Source organism: Panthera uncia, chromosome B4, assembly GCF_023721935.1.
Source record: "Panthera uncia isolate 11264 chromosome B4, Puncia_PCG_1.0, whole genome shotgun sequence".
Lineage (NCBI taxonomy): Eukaryota > Metazoa > Chordata > Mammalia > Carnivora > Felidae > Panthera > Panthera uncia.
In genome coordinates this window covers 117,190,006-117,203,038 of record NC_064809.1, presented here as the reverse complement: position 1 = coordinate 117,203,038, position 13,033 = coordinate 117,190,006, and the positions used below count along the sequence as shown (strand labels likewise).

At 35.3% G+C, this 13,033-nt stretch overlaps 1 protein-coding gene across 1 annotated transcript in view; it reads left to right on the top strand.

The window, feature by feature from the left end:
• The first annotated feature begins 5,956 nt into the window (after nt 1-5,956).
• Nucleotides 5,957-13,033, top strand: part of LOC125919902 (ankyrin repeat and sterile alpha motif domain-containing protein 1B-like) — a 234,025-nt gene continuing 226,948 nt past the window's right edge. Inside the window, exons 1-3 of the mRNA XM_049626711.1 lie at nt 5,957-5,972; nt 6,900-7,489; nt 9,435-9,507. Of these exons, the coding sequence (XP_049482668.1) occupies nt 5,957-5,972; nt 6,900-7,489; nt 9,435-9,507 (679 nt within the window). The remainder of the gene's footprint in view (nt 5,973-6,899; nt 7,490-9,434; nt 9,508-13,033) is intronic.

The following is a 13,033-nucleotide window of genomic DNA, read 5'->3' as shown; positions in this document are numbered from 1 at the left end:
GATTTGGCTTTGCCATCCATTTTCCAGGGTCACAGGGATTCCTTGATACCTGCTTTATTAAAGATATCACCCATAGTTGATTTTTTGTTTGTTTGTCACTGTCCTGTGCTCATTTTATCCTTTCATTATCATATGTTTTTATTTAAATACCAGTTAGTTAACATACAGTATATTAGTGTCAGGTGTACATTATAGTGATTCAACCCTTCCATACAACACCCAGTACTCATCACAAGTGTACTCATTAATCCCCATCACCTATTTAACCCATCCCCCACCCACTTCCCTTCTGGTAACCATCAGTTTGTTCTCTACAGTTAAGAGTCTGCTTCTGGCTTGCCTCTTTCTCTTTTTTCCACCTTTGCTCATTTGTTTAGTTTCTTAAATTCCACATGAGTGAAATCATATGGTATCTGTCTTTTCTCTGACTTACTCTTCTTAGCATAATGCTGTCTAGCTCCATCCATGTCATTGCAAATGGAAAGAGTTTATTCTTTTTTATGACTAACATTTCATTATATCTATATAGATATATATCTATATATATAGATTATAGGTATAGATACACACACACACACACACACACCACATCGTTTTTTATCCATTCATCAGTCAATGGACACTTGGGCTGTTTCCATAATTTGCCTATTATAGATAATCTTCTATAAACATAGGAGTACATGTATGCCTTTGAATTAGTATTTTTGTATTATTTGGGTAAATACCTAGTAGTGCAATTTCTGGATCATAGAATAGTTCTATTTTTCACACTTTTTGAGGAAGCTTCATACTATCTTCCACAGTGCCTGTACCTGTTTGCATTTCTATCAACAGTGTGAGAAGTTTCCTTTTTCTCCACATCCTTGCCAAGATCTGTTTTTTCTTGTGTTGTTGATTTTAGCCATTCTGACAGGTGTGAAGTGATATCTCATTGAAGTTTTGATTCATATTTCCTGATGATCAGTGATCTTGAGGATGTTTTCATGAGTCTGTTGGCCATCTATATGTCTTCTTTGGAAAAATGTCTATTCATATCTTTGGCCCATTTTTAAAATTCCTTTTTTTTTGGTGTTTAATTTTATAAGTTCTTTATATATTCTGGATAATAACCCTTTATCAAGTATGTCATTTGCAAATATTTTCTCCCATTCCATAGGTTGCCTTTTAGTTTTGTTGATTGTTTCTTTTGCTGTGCAGAAGCTTTCTGTTTTGATGTAGTCCTCATTGTTTATTTTTGCTTTTATTTCCTTTGCTTCAGGAGACACATCTAGAAAGAAGTTACTATGGCCATTGTCAAAGGGGTTACTGCCTGTGTTCTTTAGGATTTTTATGGTTTCAGGTCTCACATTTACATCTTTGATCCATTTTGAGTTTATTTTTGTGTTTTGTGTAAGAAAATGGTCCAGTTTCATTCTTTTGCGTGTTGCTGTCCAGTTTCCCCAACACCATTTGTTGAAGAGACTGTCTTTTGTCCATTGGATAATCTTTCTTGCTTTGTTGAAAATTAATTGACCATGTGGTTGTGGGTTCATTTCTGGATTTTCTATTCTGTTCTCTTGATTTATGTGCCTGTTTTTGTGCCAGTACCATACTGTTTTTGTCACTACAGTTTGGTAATATAACTTGAAGTCTGGAATTGTGATACCTCCACCTTTGCTTTTCTTGTTCATGAATGACATATGAGACCAGATGGACTTAATAAATATATTTAGAACATTCCACCCTAAAACAGCAGAATACACATTCCTTTCAAATGAACAGGGAACAGTCTTCAGAATAGATTACATATATGATCACAAAACAGGCCTCAATAAATACAAAAAGATTTAAATCATACCATGCACCTTTTGTGACCACAATGCTATGAAACTAGAAGTCCACCACAAGAAAAATATTGGAAAGACCACAAATACATGGAAATTAAACAATATCCTACTAAACAATGAATGGGTCAACCAGGAAATCAAAGAAGAAATAAAAACAAATACATGGAAACAAATGAAAATTAAAACACAATGGCCCAAATCCTGTGGGATGCAGCAAAAACAGTTTTGAGAGGGGAGTATATAGCAATACAGGCCTACCTCAAGAAGCAAGTAAAATCTCAAATAAACAACCTACCCTTATATCTAAAAGAGAACAACAAACGAAGCCTAGAGCCAGCAGAAGGAAGGAAATAATAAATATTACAACAGAAATAACTGGTATGGAAACTAAACAAATAATAGATCGATGAAACCAGGAGCTGGTTCTTTGAACAAATTAATTAAATTGATAAACCTCCAGTCAAATTTATCAAAAAGAAAAGAGAAAGGACCCAAATAAATAAGTCACAAATGAGAGAGGAAAAATAACAACCAACATCACAGATTTTCTATTAATATTAGCGCTCAAATCCCTAGAAATGGAGAAATTTTTTATATTCTAAAGAGGAATAAAATGACCCAATAGACAAAAGTTATGATTTATAATATAAGAAAAAAATCACTCATTTTCCATTATTTGTTTTTATCTTAACATGAAATTTGGGATTTTATTGCTATTCAGGTATTAATATGGGTGATAAAGATCAGGGGCAAAAATGGGTAAAAAGAAATTGAACTACTTACTATTTGATACTTTTTCTGACATTTCTTTGAAATGCTAATGATGCTTTGAGTAACTATCAGATTGAAATTCACACATATTTAGTTCTGTACCTTGGCATGAAATATACACTTATCAACAGAGAAGTGTGAAATTAAATAGGACAAGTTATGAAAACAGTTTAATCTATATACTCTGCCTCAATTACATCTAAATAAATAGTAAGAAAATGCAAAAATCCTCTCCAAAGTATATTTTAAAAATGCAGAAGCATAAACAAAGAAGTAAATCCCATATATTTACCATGTCAAAATAACAATCTTTACTGAGTGTTTAATATAATCACTACTACTACATTTATTTGTAAAAACGAAATCCTTTAGATTAAAAATTGTTGAAATAACATAAACATACATTTAATGTGTTCTATGCCATTGGCATACTTCTACTATTTTAATAAGTCTTCACAACACTTATAGGTGTACACAATTACTATCTTTGCAGATATGAAAATATAAACACTGCATTGTCAGAATGTATTTTGAACAGTGTATTAATTCTTCTTTGAAAACTGGGTTACAGGCTGAATCATTTATCTATCATTGAATATCAAACCACTCCAAAACTTAATGGCTTAAACTAACAGCCATTTATTTAGCTCATGATTCTAGTGGGTATTTTCTTCTGGTCTGGGTCAGCCTCAGCTAATCTTGGCTGGGTCAATAGGCATACTGGCCTAAGATTGGTTAGTCATGGATGACCTCACTCAAATGTCTGGAAGTAGGCTTACTGTTGTCTAAGATGACAGGAATGGCTGGTGTATTAACCATGCCTTTTTATTTTGGGTGTGTTTTGTTTTGTTTTGGTTTTGGTTTTGATTCTTTGACATCTTGGGACCTTTCTGACCCTGGAGGAACTGCCCTTCCCAAGTTTAGCTAAATCTTAGAGATAGTCAACATGGCCTTCATATGCAAACCAAACAATCCACAGCCATATCCCCACCCCCCACTATCTTTATTATGCTCTCATGCTCTGGGGCACTTTTCACACCAGGACCAGACGACTAGGGACAGTTCCTATGCTCTAGAAGCTGCTGAAATGATTCAAACTAGCCACTCCTAAACCTGTACCCTGTTTCTCCCACTCCTTCATATAGAAATCACAATAAAGGCTCTTGCTCACCTTTTCCCCAGCTCATTCTGCCTCCTAACCAGCCCTGGTGTTTCCCCTGTCCTCCTCCTCTTGGGATCTATAACAATTTATCTTTTCAATGGCAATTGTCTCCTGATCTGTTAGCCTCATCAAACTTGGAAAATAATAAAACCTACAATTTCAAATAGCTGAGTAATGTATTTCATCATCCATCAGACAAGTCTGGGCTTATTCACATGGCAGCAAGTTTGCAAGAGCAGCAAGAGAACAAGCCCTAATGCACAAGTGCTTTTCAAGTCTCTGCTTATATTATATGTACAATTGCTCCATTGGCCAAAGCAAGGTATGTGTCCCTACCCAGAGTCAGGTGGGAGGAAAGGATACAGTGTAGGGTGTGGCTTTGGGAGCCTTTGCAGATTTGGGCCATGCCATCAGTCTACCAAATATGCATTTCATGAGGTTTTATGTCAACTTCTCATTCTCTTTGATTTGAGTAATCCTTAGAGTTTGGCCACTGAAATAAGCAAGTTGCCTTTTGACAACTCTTAGCAAAGATGTTACCAACTATCATGATGCTAAGAACTATTATTCAAAATACAAAGCTTATATGCTAATAACTAAATTTTCTTTTACTTAGGAAAGTCACTGCTTATCACTAGAGGACTTGGACAGTATAAAGCATTTTGGGGTTGTGATTATCGTCATTTTTGTGAAACCAGAGAGGGGATGATAACCTAATAATAATATTCACAGAAAACTTTAAATAATATTATGCCCCTAAAACTCTTATTTATCATGAATATGGTCAAAAACCTCTTGACTGAGATTTAAAGAACCTTTTTTCCCCACAATAGGCTGATTATTTTCAATTTTCTTTTCATAATCACACCCTTTAGCCTTCTTCAGCAAGTTTCAAATTAAATTCTAAACTTCCTTATTTCTGAATTCCTCCTTCCTTTCACATTGTTTACCCATTACTGTCATCCAAACCAACCTGTTATGTTGTAAAGGACTATGGATCCAAGTAGCGTAGGAAGAAAAAGAAAATACATTGGAACAGAATGCCAAGTTTTATTTCCTCTTGGTATTATCTTGCTTCATTGTGGTGAAAAAAACCTTTTTTAGTCCACTTATCCAAATTCCAGGAACAGTCATAAACAGAAGAAAACAAGTCCCCTCCCACAAAGGGTTTACTTGCTTGTCTTTGAAATGTAGATTGTTCTTTTATCTGAATGGTAATTTATTTTCCAGGCCATTGGATATGGGAATCTGCTAGATCTTAGTTTGAATCACAGCTTAACTGTTTACTAGCTAGAAACTTCAGGAACTTAAGTTGCCTAAGTGTTCATTTTTACTTCCAAAAAATGGATATAATAGGCCATAAACTCTAGCCTTTAGAGAGAGTTCAGAGGTGCCTTAACTCACTCTCCATTCACTGTTCTACCTCAGGAAGGGTCTCAGTCGTGAGGGAAGGACAGGAGTTATCAAGGGTATAGTGTTGTTACACTGGAAAGGGATGCAGTTTTTGTGGGAAGACAGAGTGAGTATTATAGCATTGGGTGGGCACAGAGTATTCCTCCTTTAGACTGTTATCTCTTGGACCTCTCTTTCTAGCACTCCTCTCTTCCATCTCAAGATATTGTTGTGATAGGTTGGAGCAGGGGGACATGGTCTGCTTGGAAAAGCCCAGCAGGAAAGAGGGTTAGGTCCAGGGATATTCAAGGCCAGGAGCAAACCTGCCTCATCAGATCGTAGGGATAGAACAGTATAGGGATTGGGGCCAAGCTACCATAAAGTTGATTTGTATGAGGCATCCTCTGGGCAATATCTATTGAGACTTAATTATGGTTGCCAATTTGTTTAAATATATAAATGCAATATTCTGGTTATATCTCTATCAGATACTCATGATTATTATTAATCATTTCACAGAATTGTTATACAGATCAAATGAGATCTTGTAAATATAATCCCAAAGTCAGTGCCTAGTAAATAGCACATACCTGTTAAATGTTACTTATTAATTTATGAAAACTTTGGTGTTTGGGGTTTATAATACTAACCAACTTCTTTAAAGTGTAAGTCAGCAAGTCAGCTTTGGATTTGTTGTTATTATCTAGCACATTGGCTATTTTTGACTCTTTCACAAGATTGGGTTATGGGCTTATCAGGTAATTTAACTTTTGATTGTGGTACATATTTAGCTATATGAATTAAAATGACCAATCAAAAAGGTATATTGACTTCCTTTGCTAAGTTATTTGGCCAGGGTTTTACACACTATATCTTTAAAAGACAAATTAGGTCATAAAAAAGCATGGTATATTTTAAGTCCCAGAGAACATTTATGTTTTATCTTTAAAAAATTACAAAGCAATAAATTCTTCTTTTTTCTTTTCTGCATTACATTTTCAAAGATCTGAAGAAATTAAAAAATAACTGATGCTATTTCAGAGAAGAAAGAAAAAGATGTCTTTGTGTTAATAACTCAACATCAGTTTATTTTAAAAGCGTCTGGCTTTTTAGTGATATTATGGATTACGTTGTTTGCTTATGTTAAGCCTGAACAAATCCTTTTTGTCTAAATTGTAATTTATAGAATTATTCTTAATATTATACTTAAAGTGATACTATTAGTTTTATTTACTTTAAATAACTTCTAATTATGTTTCTTTTCAAGATTTTGTTTCTGAATTTATTTTCTGGGAGAAGGGCAAAGGGATATCATTATGTATGATCTTGATTTACCTGCCTGATGTCCTCCTACTGCACAATGATTCGTTTATTGTGAGGGTTTAGACACGGGAATTTTTTCAAATTAAGAAAACCCAGTTTTAGTATTCAATATAAAATATATGCTCTGGGGACAAGGAAGAACAGTATGCAATTACTCAATTAATACTCAATTCATATCTTTGAAATATATCCAAAGGTATGTCAGGAATATTTGGTTCACACACACACACACACACACACACGCACACACGAATTCGCTTTATACATGGTACTATGGGGTTGTGGGTGTTTCATAGGGTGAAGATATCATTGTGTAGCAGCAAATTAAATGTCTGGATATTGCACAAATTTAAAAGGCACTGCTATTATATCAGGGTTTTTGGAGTCTTTATAAACAGCCATCCTGAAGCCCTTCTCTTTTGCAGATGACCCTTCTCAACAGGAGGATAGCGATCCTCCAAAAGAATATGATCCTGGGCAATTTGCAGGCCTTCTCCATGGATCCTCTCCAGCCTGTGAGTCCCCTGAAAATCCATTTCATCTCTATGGGAAAAGAGATGAACGTGAAGAAGGACAAGATGAAGTCAGTTCAGCAAACAGTCCTTTGCCTTTCAAGAAGTCTCCAATAGCAAATAACTCAGAACCTTTGGTAAAGAAAATTAAACCCAAAGTGGTCAGTAGAACAATTTTTCACAAAAAAAGCAACCAACTTGAAAACCATACTATTGTTGGCGCCAGAACAACTAGAAGTGGATCCCGGAATGGAGACCAGTGGATTGTGAACACGGGAGGATTTGTGGAAAGAGCCTGTACCCTGGGGAGAATAAGATCATTGCCAAAAGCCCTGATTGACATGCATTTATCAAAAAATGTCTCTAAATCGGATTCTGATCTCATTGCATACCCTTCAAATGAGAAAACACCAAGAGTTAACTGGAGTGAATCTTCACCTGCTGAACATACTTCTAAAGGGAATTCTGAAAGAACACCATCCTTCACTTCTGAATGGGAAGAAGTAAGACTTGTTCTTGTTGTTCTTTATATAAGGCTTTGGAGTCAAAGGAGGTTTGGGGGAAGGGTTTTAAGTTTTAAGTCTTTCAGAGGCAAAAAAAAAAAAAAAAAAGAAAGAAAAGAAAAATAGCAGATGCATAGAGTTCCAAGTAGAAGGGCAAGGTTCTAGGGGTTATACATGATAATTTTGCAGCTAGTGTAAAAACAAACACAATTCCACACATGTGGAGAAATCTATTGTTTCCATAGAAATTGATATCAAGCAGAAGTAATAACTAGCTATGAGGTGCAAGAGAATGTTCACAGTATGTCCTACCAAGCACTGCAGCTGACAAACTGAGAAGTCTTTGTATTTCTGATGTTCTGTATCATTTTGCTACTTACTAAACTCTTTGTTAGCTCGTCTCCCTTCTTTAAAGTATCTTATATTTTCAGAAGAGCTCCTTATAATCTTAACCTTAATGGTAAACGGAATAGTTCTGGCTCTTCCCCAAGTTCCATACAACAAACCCAAATTACTTAATATTTCCCTTTTACAGCTACCAGAGAGATTAAGGAAAAAGATGTTGAGATCAAGTATCACTAATTTAAACTCTACTTAGGGGAGCCTGGGTGGCTCAGTCGGTTAAGCGTCCGACTTCGGCTCAGGTCATGATCTCACAGTTGGTGATTTTGAGCCCCATATCAGGCTCTGTGCTGACAGCTTAGAGCCTGGAGCCTGCTTCAGATTCTGTGTCTCCCTCTCTCTGACCCTCCCCCGCTCATGCTTTGTCTCTCTCTGTCTCAAAAATAAATACAAACATTTAAAAAAAAATTCAAACTGTACTTAAAGACAAAGTCTTCCATTTTATAGAATTACTCAGAAAGTAAGTGCCCTTGAAAGGTTATGAAATATCATCCTTTGTCCCTAAGGAGGACTACATCATAAAATAATGAAGTTCCTTGCCTTTTCTTGAATTTCTTCAGAGAATGGACCACATTCCCACTTAGCCTTTCACTCTAATGTTTCACATTTTTTTCTCTCAAAAGACTGTGCCAGTTAGATTGGGTTTTGAAGCACAATAGGTCACTCTAGTATTCTGAAACCTGAAACCTAGAGATGTCTGATATTGACATTCTGAATTGAGCTATTTGGGAAAATCACTTAATTTCTCTGCATCTGTTTCAGGGTGAACAAAATAGGGCACTTAAGTAATGCTTATTGCCCTTTCTGAAACCTGCTGTCTTACACAAATTGCTAGGATGATGAGGAGTGGGATTAAACCATAAATGACTAAAACTTAGTCATATCTGCCTATAAATACTGTCCTACTTGACTGATAGTTTATTCAAGTCTCCCCATTTCTTATATTTATTAATTCTGTGAATAACATCTGAAATCATTTCTGCAATGAAGCAGAATTAATTAACATTGAACTTATCTCTTAGAATTAAGGTGTTTCTACAATTGGATTCTTGTGATTGCATGCCATGCCACAAATTAAGCTTGTGGCTGGTCAAGCCATTTGGTTCCAATGGCCATACCCACAGATGAAACCCACCCTTTCACCAGTCAAAAGACATGCATGCTCTCAGATGGAAAAGGAAGAATGCCTGGCAGAATGAACATCTTCACATGAACTTATCCCTTAGCCCCATCACTTTCTGAGTTTAAAGAATACACAGTTCCTAACTTACGGACCCACGAAGGTCCAAAGTTCATTTTAGGAAATATAAAGAAAAGGCAGTCTGATTTTGAAAGTTTAAGAAAGGGAAGCATAATTTATATTTTTAAAAGCAATTCAAAAATTGTCTGCTTCCTTTTAAACCTTTCTCAGCCAGACTCTTAATTGTGGCATTGCAAAGGTAATAATATAAAGAAAGTATGCTTCTGGAGTTTGGAAATTGTTTTAAAATGTGATGATAAAAGTGAATTGATAATTTATTTATATGGCTTTTGTTTCTCACAGATTGACAAAATAATGAATTCCATAGATGTTGGAATTAACAGTGAACTTGAGGAAATGAATGGTGAGACCACAAGTAAGGAAACCTTTATCTTCTACATTGTAATTAATAAATGTGCTCAAGAACTAGCTAGAAAATGTAGGAATCTTTAGATAATTCCATGTTTTATTATAATGATAGCATCTACAGATTATTTCCTTACACTCCCATCAAACAGCCATGACCTCTAAATATGAGTTGTAAGTGTGATGATTTAGCAACTTGAGAGATTTTTTTCCCCAGGTGCTATGGCAGTTAACATTAATGGAGTTTCAACTTTGTGTAGAGCTAAGTATGGAGCACTTCAAAGTGTTAAAGAGTATGATGACTTAATACACTATGATTTCCCATTCAGTGAAATGCCCCATTCATTCTGGCCAAAGTGATTAACAACTTACCCCCAAGTTACAAGCTCCAGTATGGCAAGAACTAGGTGTTACTTATCTTCATGTATCCCAGAATACCTAGCAGAATGTTTCACAGTTTTGCAATCGCTGTTTAACATATTGCCCTTGCGAAGTATTATTTTCTTCTTTATAACTAAAGCTCAGAGTGGAATTCCATTTGAAACTTTCTTTGAAGACTTTTTCCTTCATACTGATGGATGATGTCAAATACGAGACAGCTAAACCTAAAAATAACAGTCAAATTCATGCTAAAGAATCTACTATTCTGGATAGAGTCAAAAGAACTGGCTTCATTTCTATCCAGCCATTAAGTAGTGGTATAACTGTAGATTATTATACAGGTCTATAAAATTTGGAGTTAAAACAAGTGATTGCTAAGTTCTAGAAGAACTCGTTTAAGTTAGTAGTGATAGTTGATGGTTTTGTAGAGATAATAGGATTAAGATCTGTAAGAGAGAAGTCCAGATATAGCATAGGATAAACAGCTATGGGATTTTGTAGCCCTTTGGTCACCAGGGCCTTTTAAACAGTACCCCTAGTGACTCTTAAGCACAAGAAAGTTGGAAAATGGCTCTCTTATGATGCACTGGGCCTGGGTGGATAAATAGCAACATTGAAATTTGGGGTTGCAGCCACTGAAGGGAATATTCAGGCCTAGATGAACACCTTACTCATTTCTTCTATGCTGGGACAGGTAAGAAATTATTCCAATATGGCTGGACCCCATGTTAATTAAGTGATAATTGTTTAAAAGTTTGGACAATTTTTTTCTGAAATGCATATTTGTTTTAGATTTTAAAAACTGAAAAATTATGAAAAACATAACAAAATTATGTGCATATGTCTAATGACACAAATATGACATTAGCTCTGGGATAGCATGTATAGCCAGATCTCTCACACAGAAAGGCTGATAAACATTGAGGATTTTTCTAGTATCCAAAGAACTAGCCTAGGAATATATGTTGCCGCATAGTTCTTTCAGACATGCTTACAAAATAATTTGAAGAAAGTATAGGAATACAGATTTTTAATTGATATGAAGTTAAGAATTTATTTTTTTTTACCAATAGGAAATTCCCTGATACTGAGAATGTTCAGGCAGAGACATAGTGCTTCTGTATTGGAAGATTTAGGTGACATTGAACATTAATGCTCTAAAATTCTTCAAATAGATAGTATTAGAATTATAAAAAAATAAACATGATTATAATGAAAGATTAATGCTATAATAAGGGTAAGCGTTAATTAAAAATGCCACTCAGGCAAAGCTGCCTTTTAAGGGTACTTTAGTAGTAAACAAATCCACAGATTATTACCCCTAACTCTCCTCTTTCTACTGTTCATACCACCATCCTACACCCTGCCTTTATTTATTATTTTTCTACAGTGATAATGAAAATGAAAGTAGAGACTTAGTCCTCAAAGATTCATTACTATTAACAAAGACTGGTTCTGTATGTGCCTTAATTTTTGCCTTTTAATTACATATTAATTATACACTAAGTGATTGTACCATGTGGCATTCCAGTTGTCCTTTAGGTCATTTGTGAATTACAACTTTACTGGGCTGCAGGCTTTTCCCTCTTGAGGCTAGATAGAACTAGAGAGGTGACAACCCCATGAAAATACATTCCATGACTATGTACTGGGTTACCAAGTGTAGTCAGGGAATCACATGGTGAAACAAAAAAATCAAACAAATGTGAATTCAATTTTTTTAAGATTTTTTTAAATTTTATTTTTGAGAGAGAGAGAGAGAGAGAGAGAGAGAGCATGAATAGGGAAGGGGCAGAGAGAGAAGGGCACAGAATCCGAAGCAGGTTCCAGGCTCTGAACCGTCAGCACAGAGCCCAACACAGGGCTCAAACTCATGGACTGTGAGATCATGACCTGAGCGAAGTCAGTGGCTCAACTGATTGAGCCCACCCAGGAGCTCCTGATAGACATGAATTCAAATCTCAGTTCTGCTGTTTACCAAGTGTTTGATCTTAGGCAACTCATTCAGTTTCCCCATTAACAGAAATTAAGATATTAATATAGGAAAATTGTAGAGATGTGTCTAATGGCATATAGGTAGAGTCTGACACATGTAGATATGCATTATATTTCAGCTCCCCACCTTGCCCTACCATGAGAGAGATGTGGTGTTTGACACTGTGGACATATCAAGATAAACACACATTACCCTTCCTTTAAGAACTTCATGATGTCAGCTAGTTTCATAGTCTTTGTGGTTAATTTCCTGTCCTCCCTGGAATAGTGGTGTGTCACTTGTTTTACAGGTAGTAAGAAGCCCAACAGTCAATTGGTACCAGAGAAGAGTAATTACTAAAAGAGATTATAAAACTCCATGGTACCCTGGAAAAGAAAAGAGAAAAATCTAGACTTGATTTAATTACTTTTATGAAATCTGGATGTTCTCTATTTTCTTGACAATGGGGAAGAGATTTGCAATGAAATTAACAGGAGGTATATTTAGAATAAGTGAGAGGAAATACTACTTTACTTAGTGTGTGTTGTCAGTGTCTAGATTTTGCTTTGGAAGGCAACTGAACCAAGCCTGGCTTTAACAGAGCTGCACAACTTTATGAGTTTTGTGACATTTGTGGCTAAAAACCTCAGAAGATGATTGGGAGAATAAAATCAGAAGCAGTGATGTATCAAAGATGAGCATTACATTTTCCATGCTCTTTCCTATTTTGTTTCAATGTTTTTGTTTGCCCTCCCCACCACCTGCACATTTGCAATTTCAGGTATTTTGTAAACAAAATATTTATTGGACCAGTAAGAGATTTGGAACACTTTCATCTTCACGCCTAAAAATAGGAGCCAGATCAAAGTTTGAGCAGGCTCTGTGAATCATCAACTAGTTCCACTCATAGAAAACCATTTCCTCTTTTTTTTTAATTTCCTCAGAAATTTTATAGTAGTTTGAAACCTATCTGACAACTCCAGCTATCCAGGACTAAGATAGAAATAACAGTAAATAAAATTTACTCAATCTATGTTTTGTCAGTCTTTTAGATTCTCATTCATAATAATATTAATAGACAATTTTCATGAACATAACTTCTGATTTCCCACTTGAAATCAGATTCAAATGCCAAAGAAATTGGCATTGGCAGTAGGATTCAATTATATTGAATATCTCA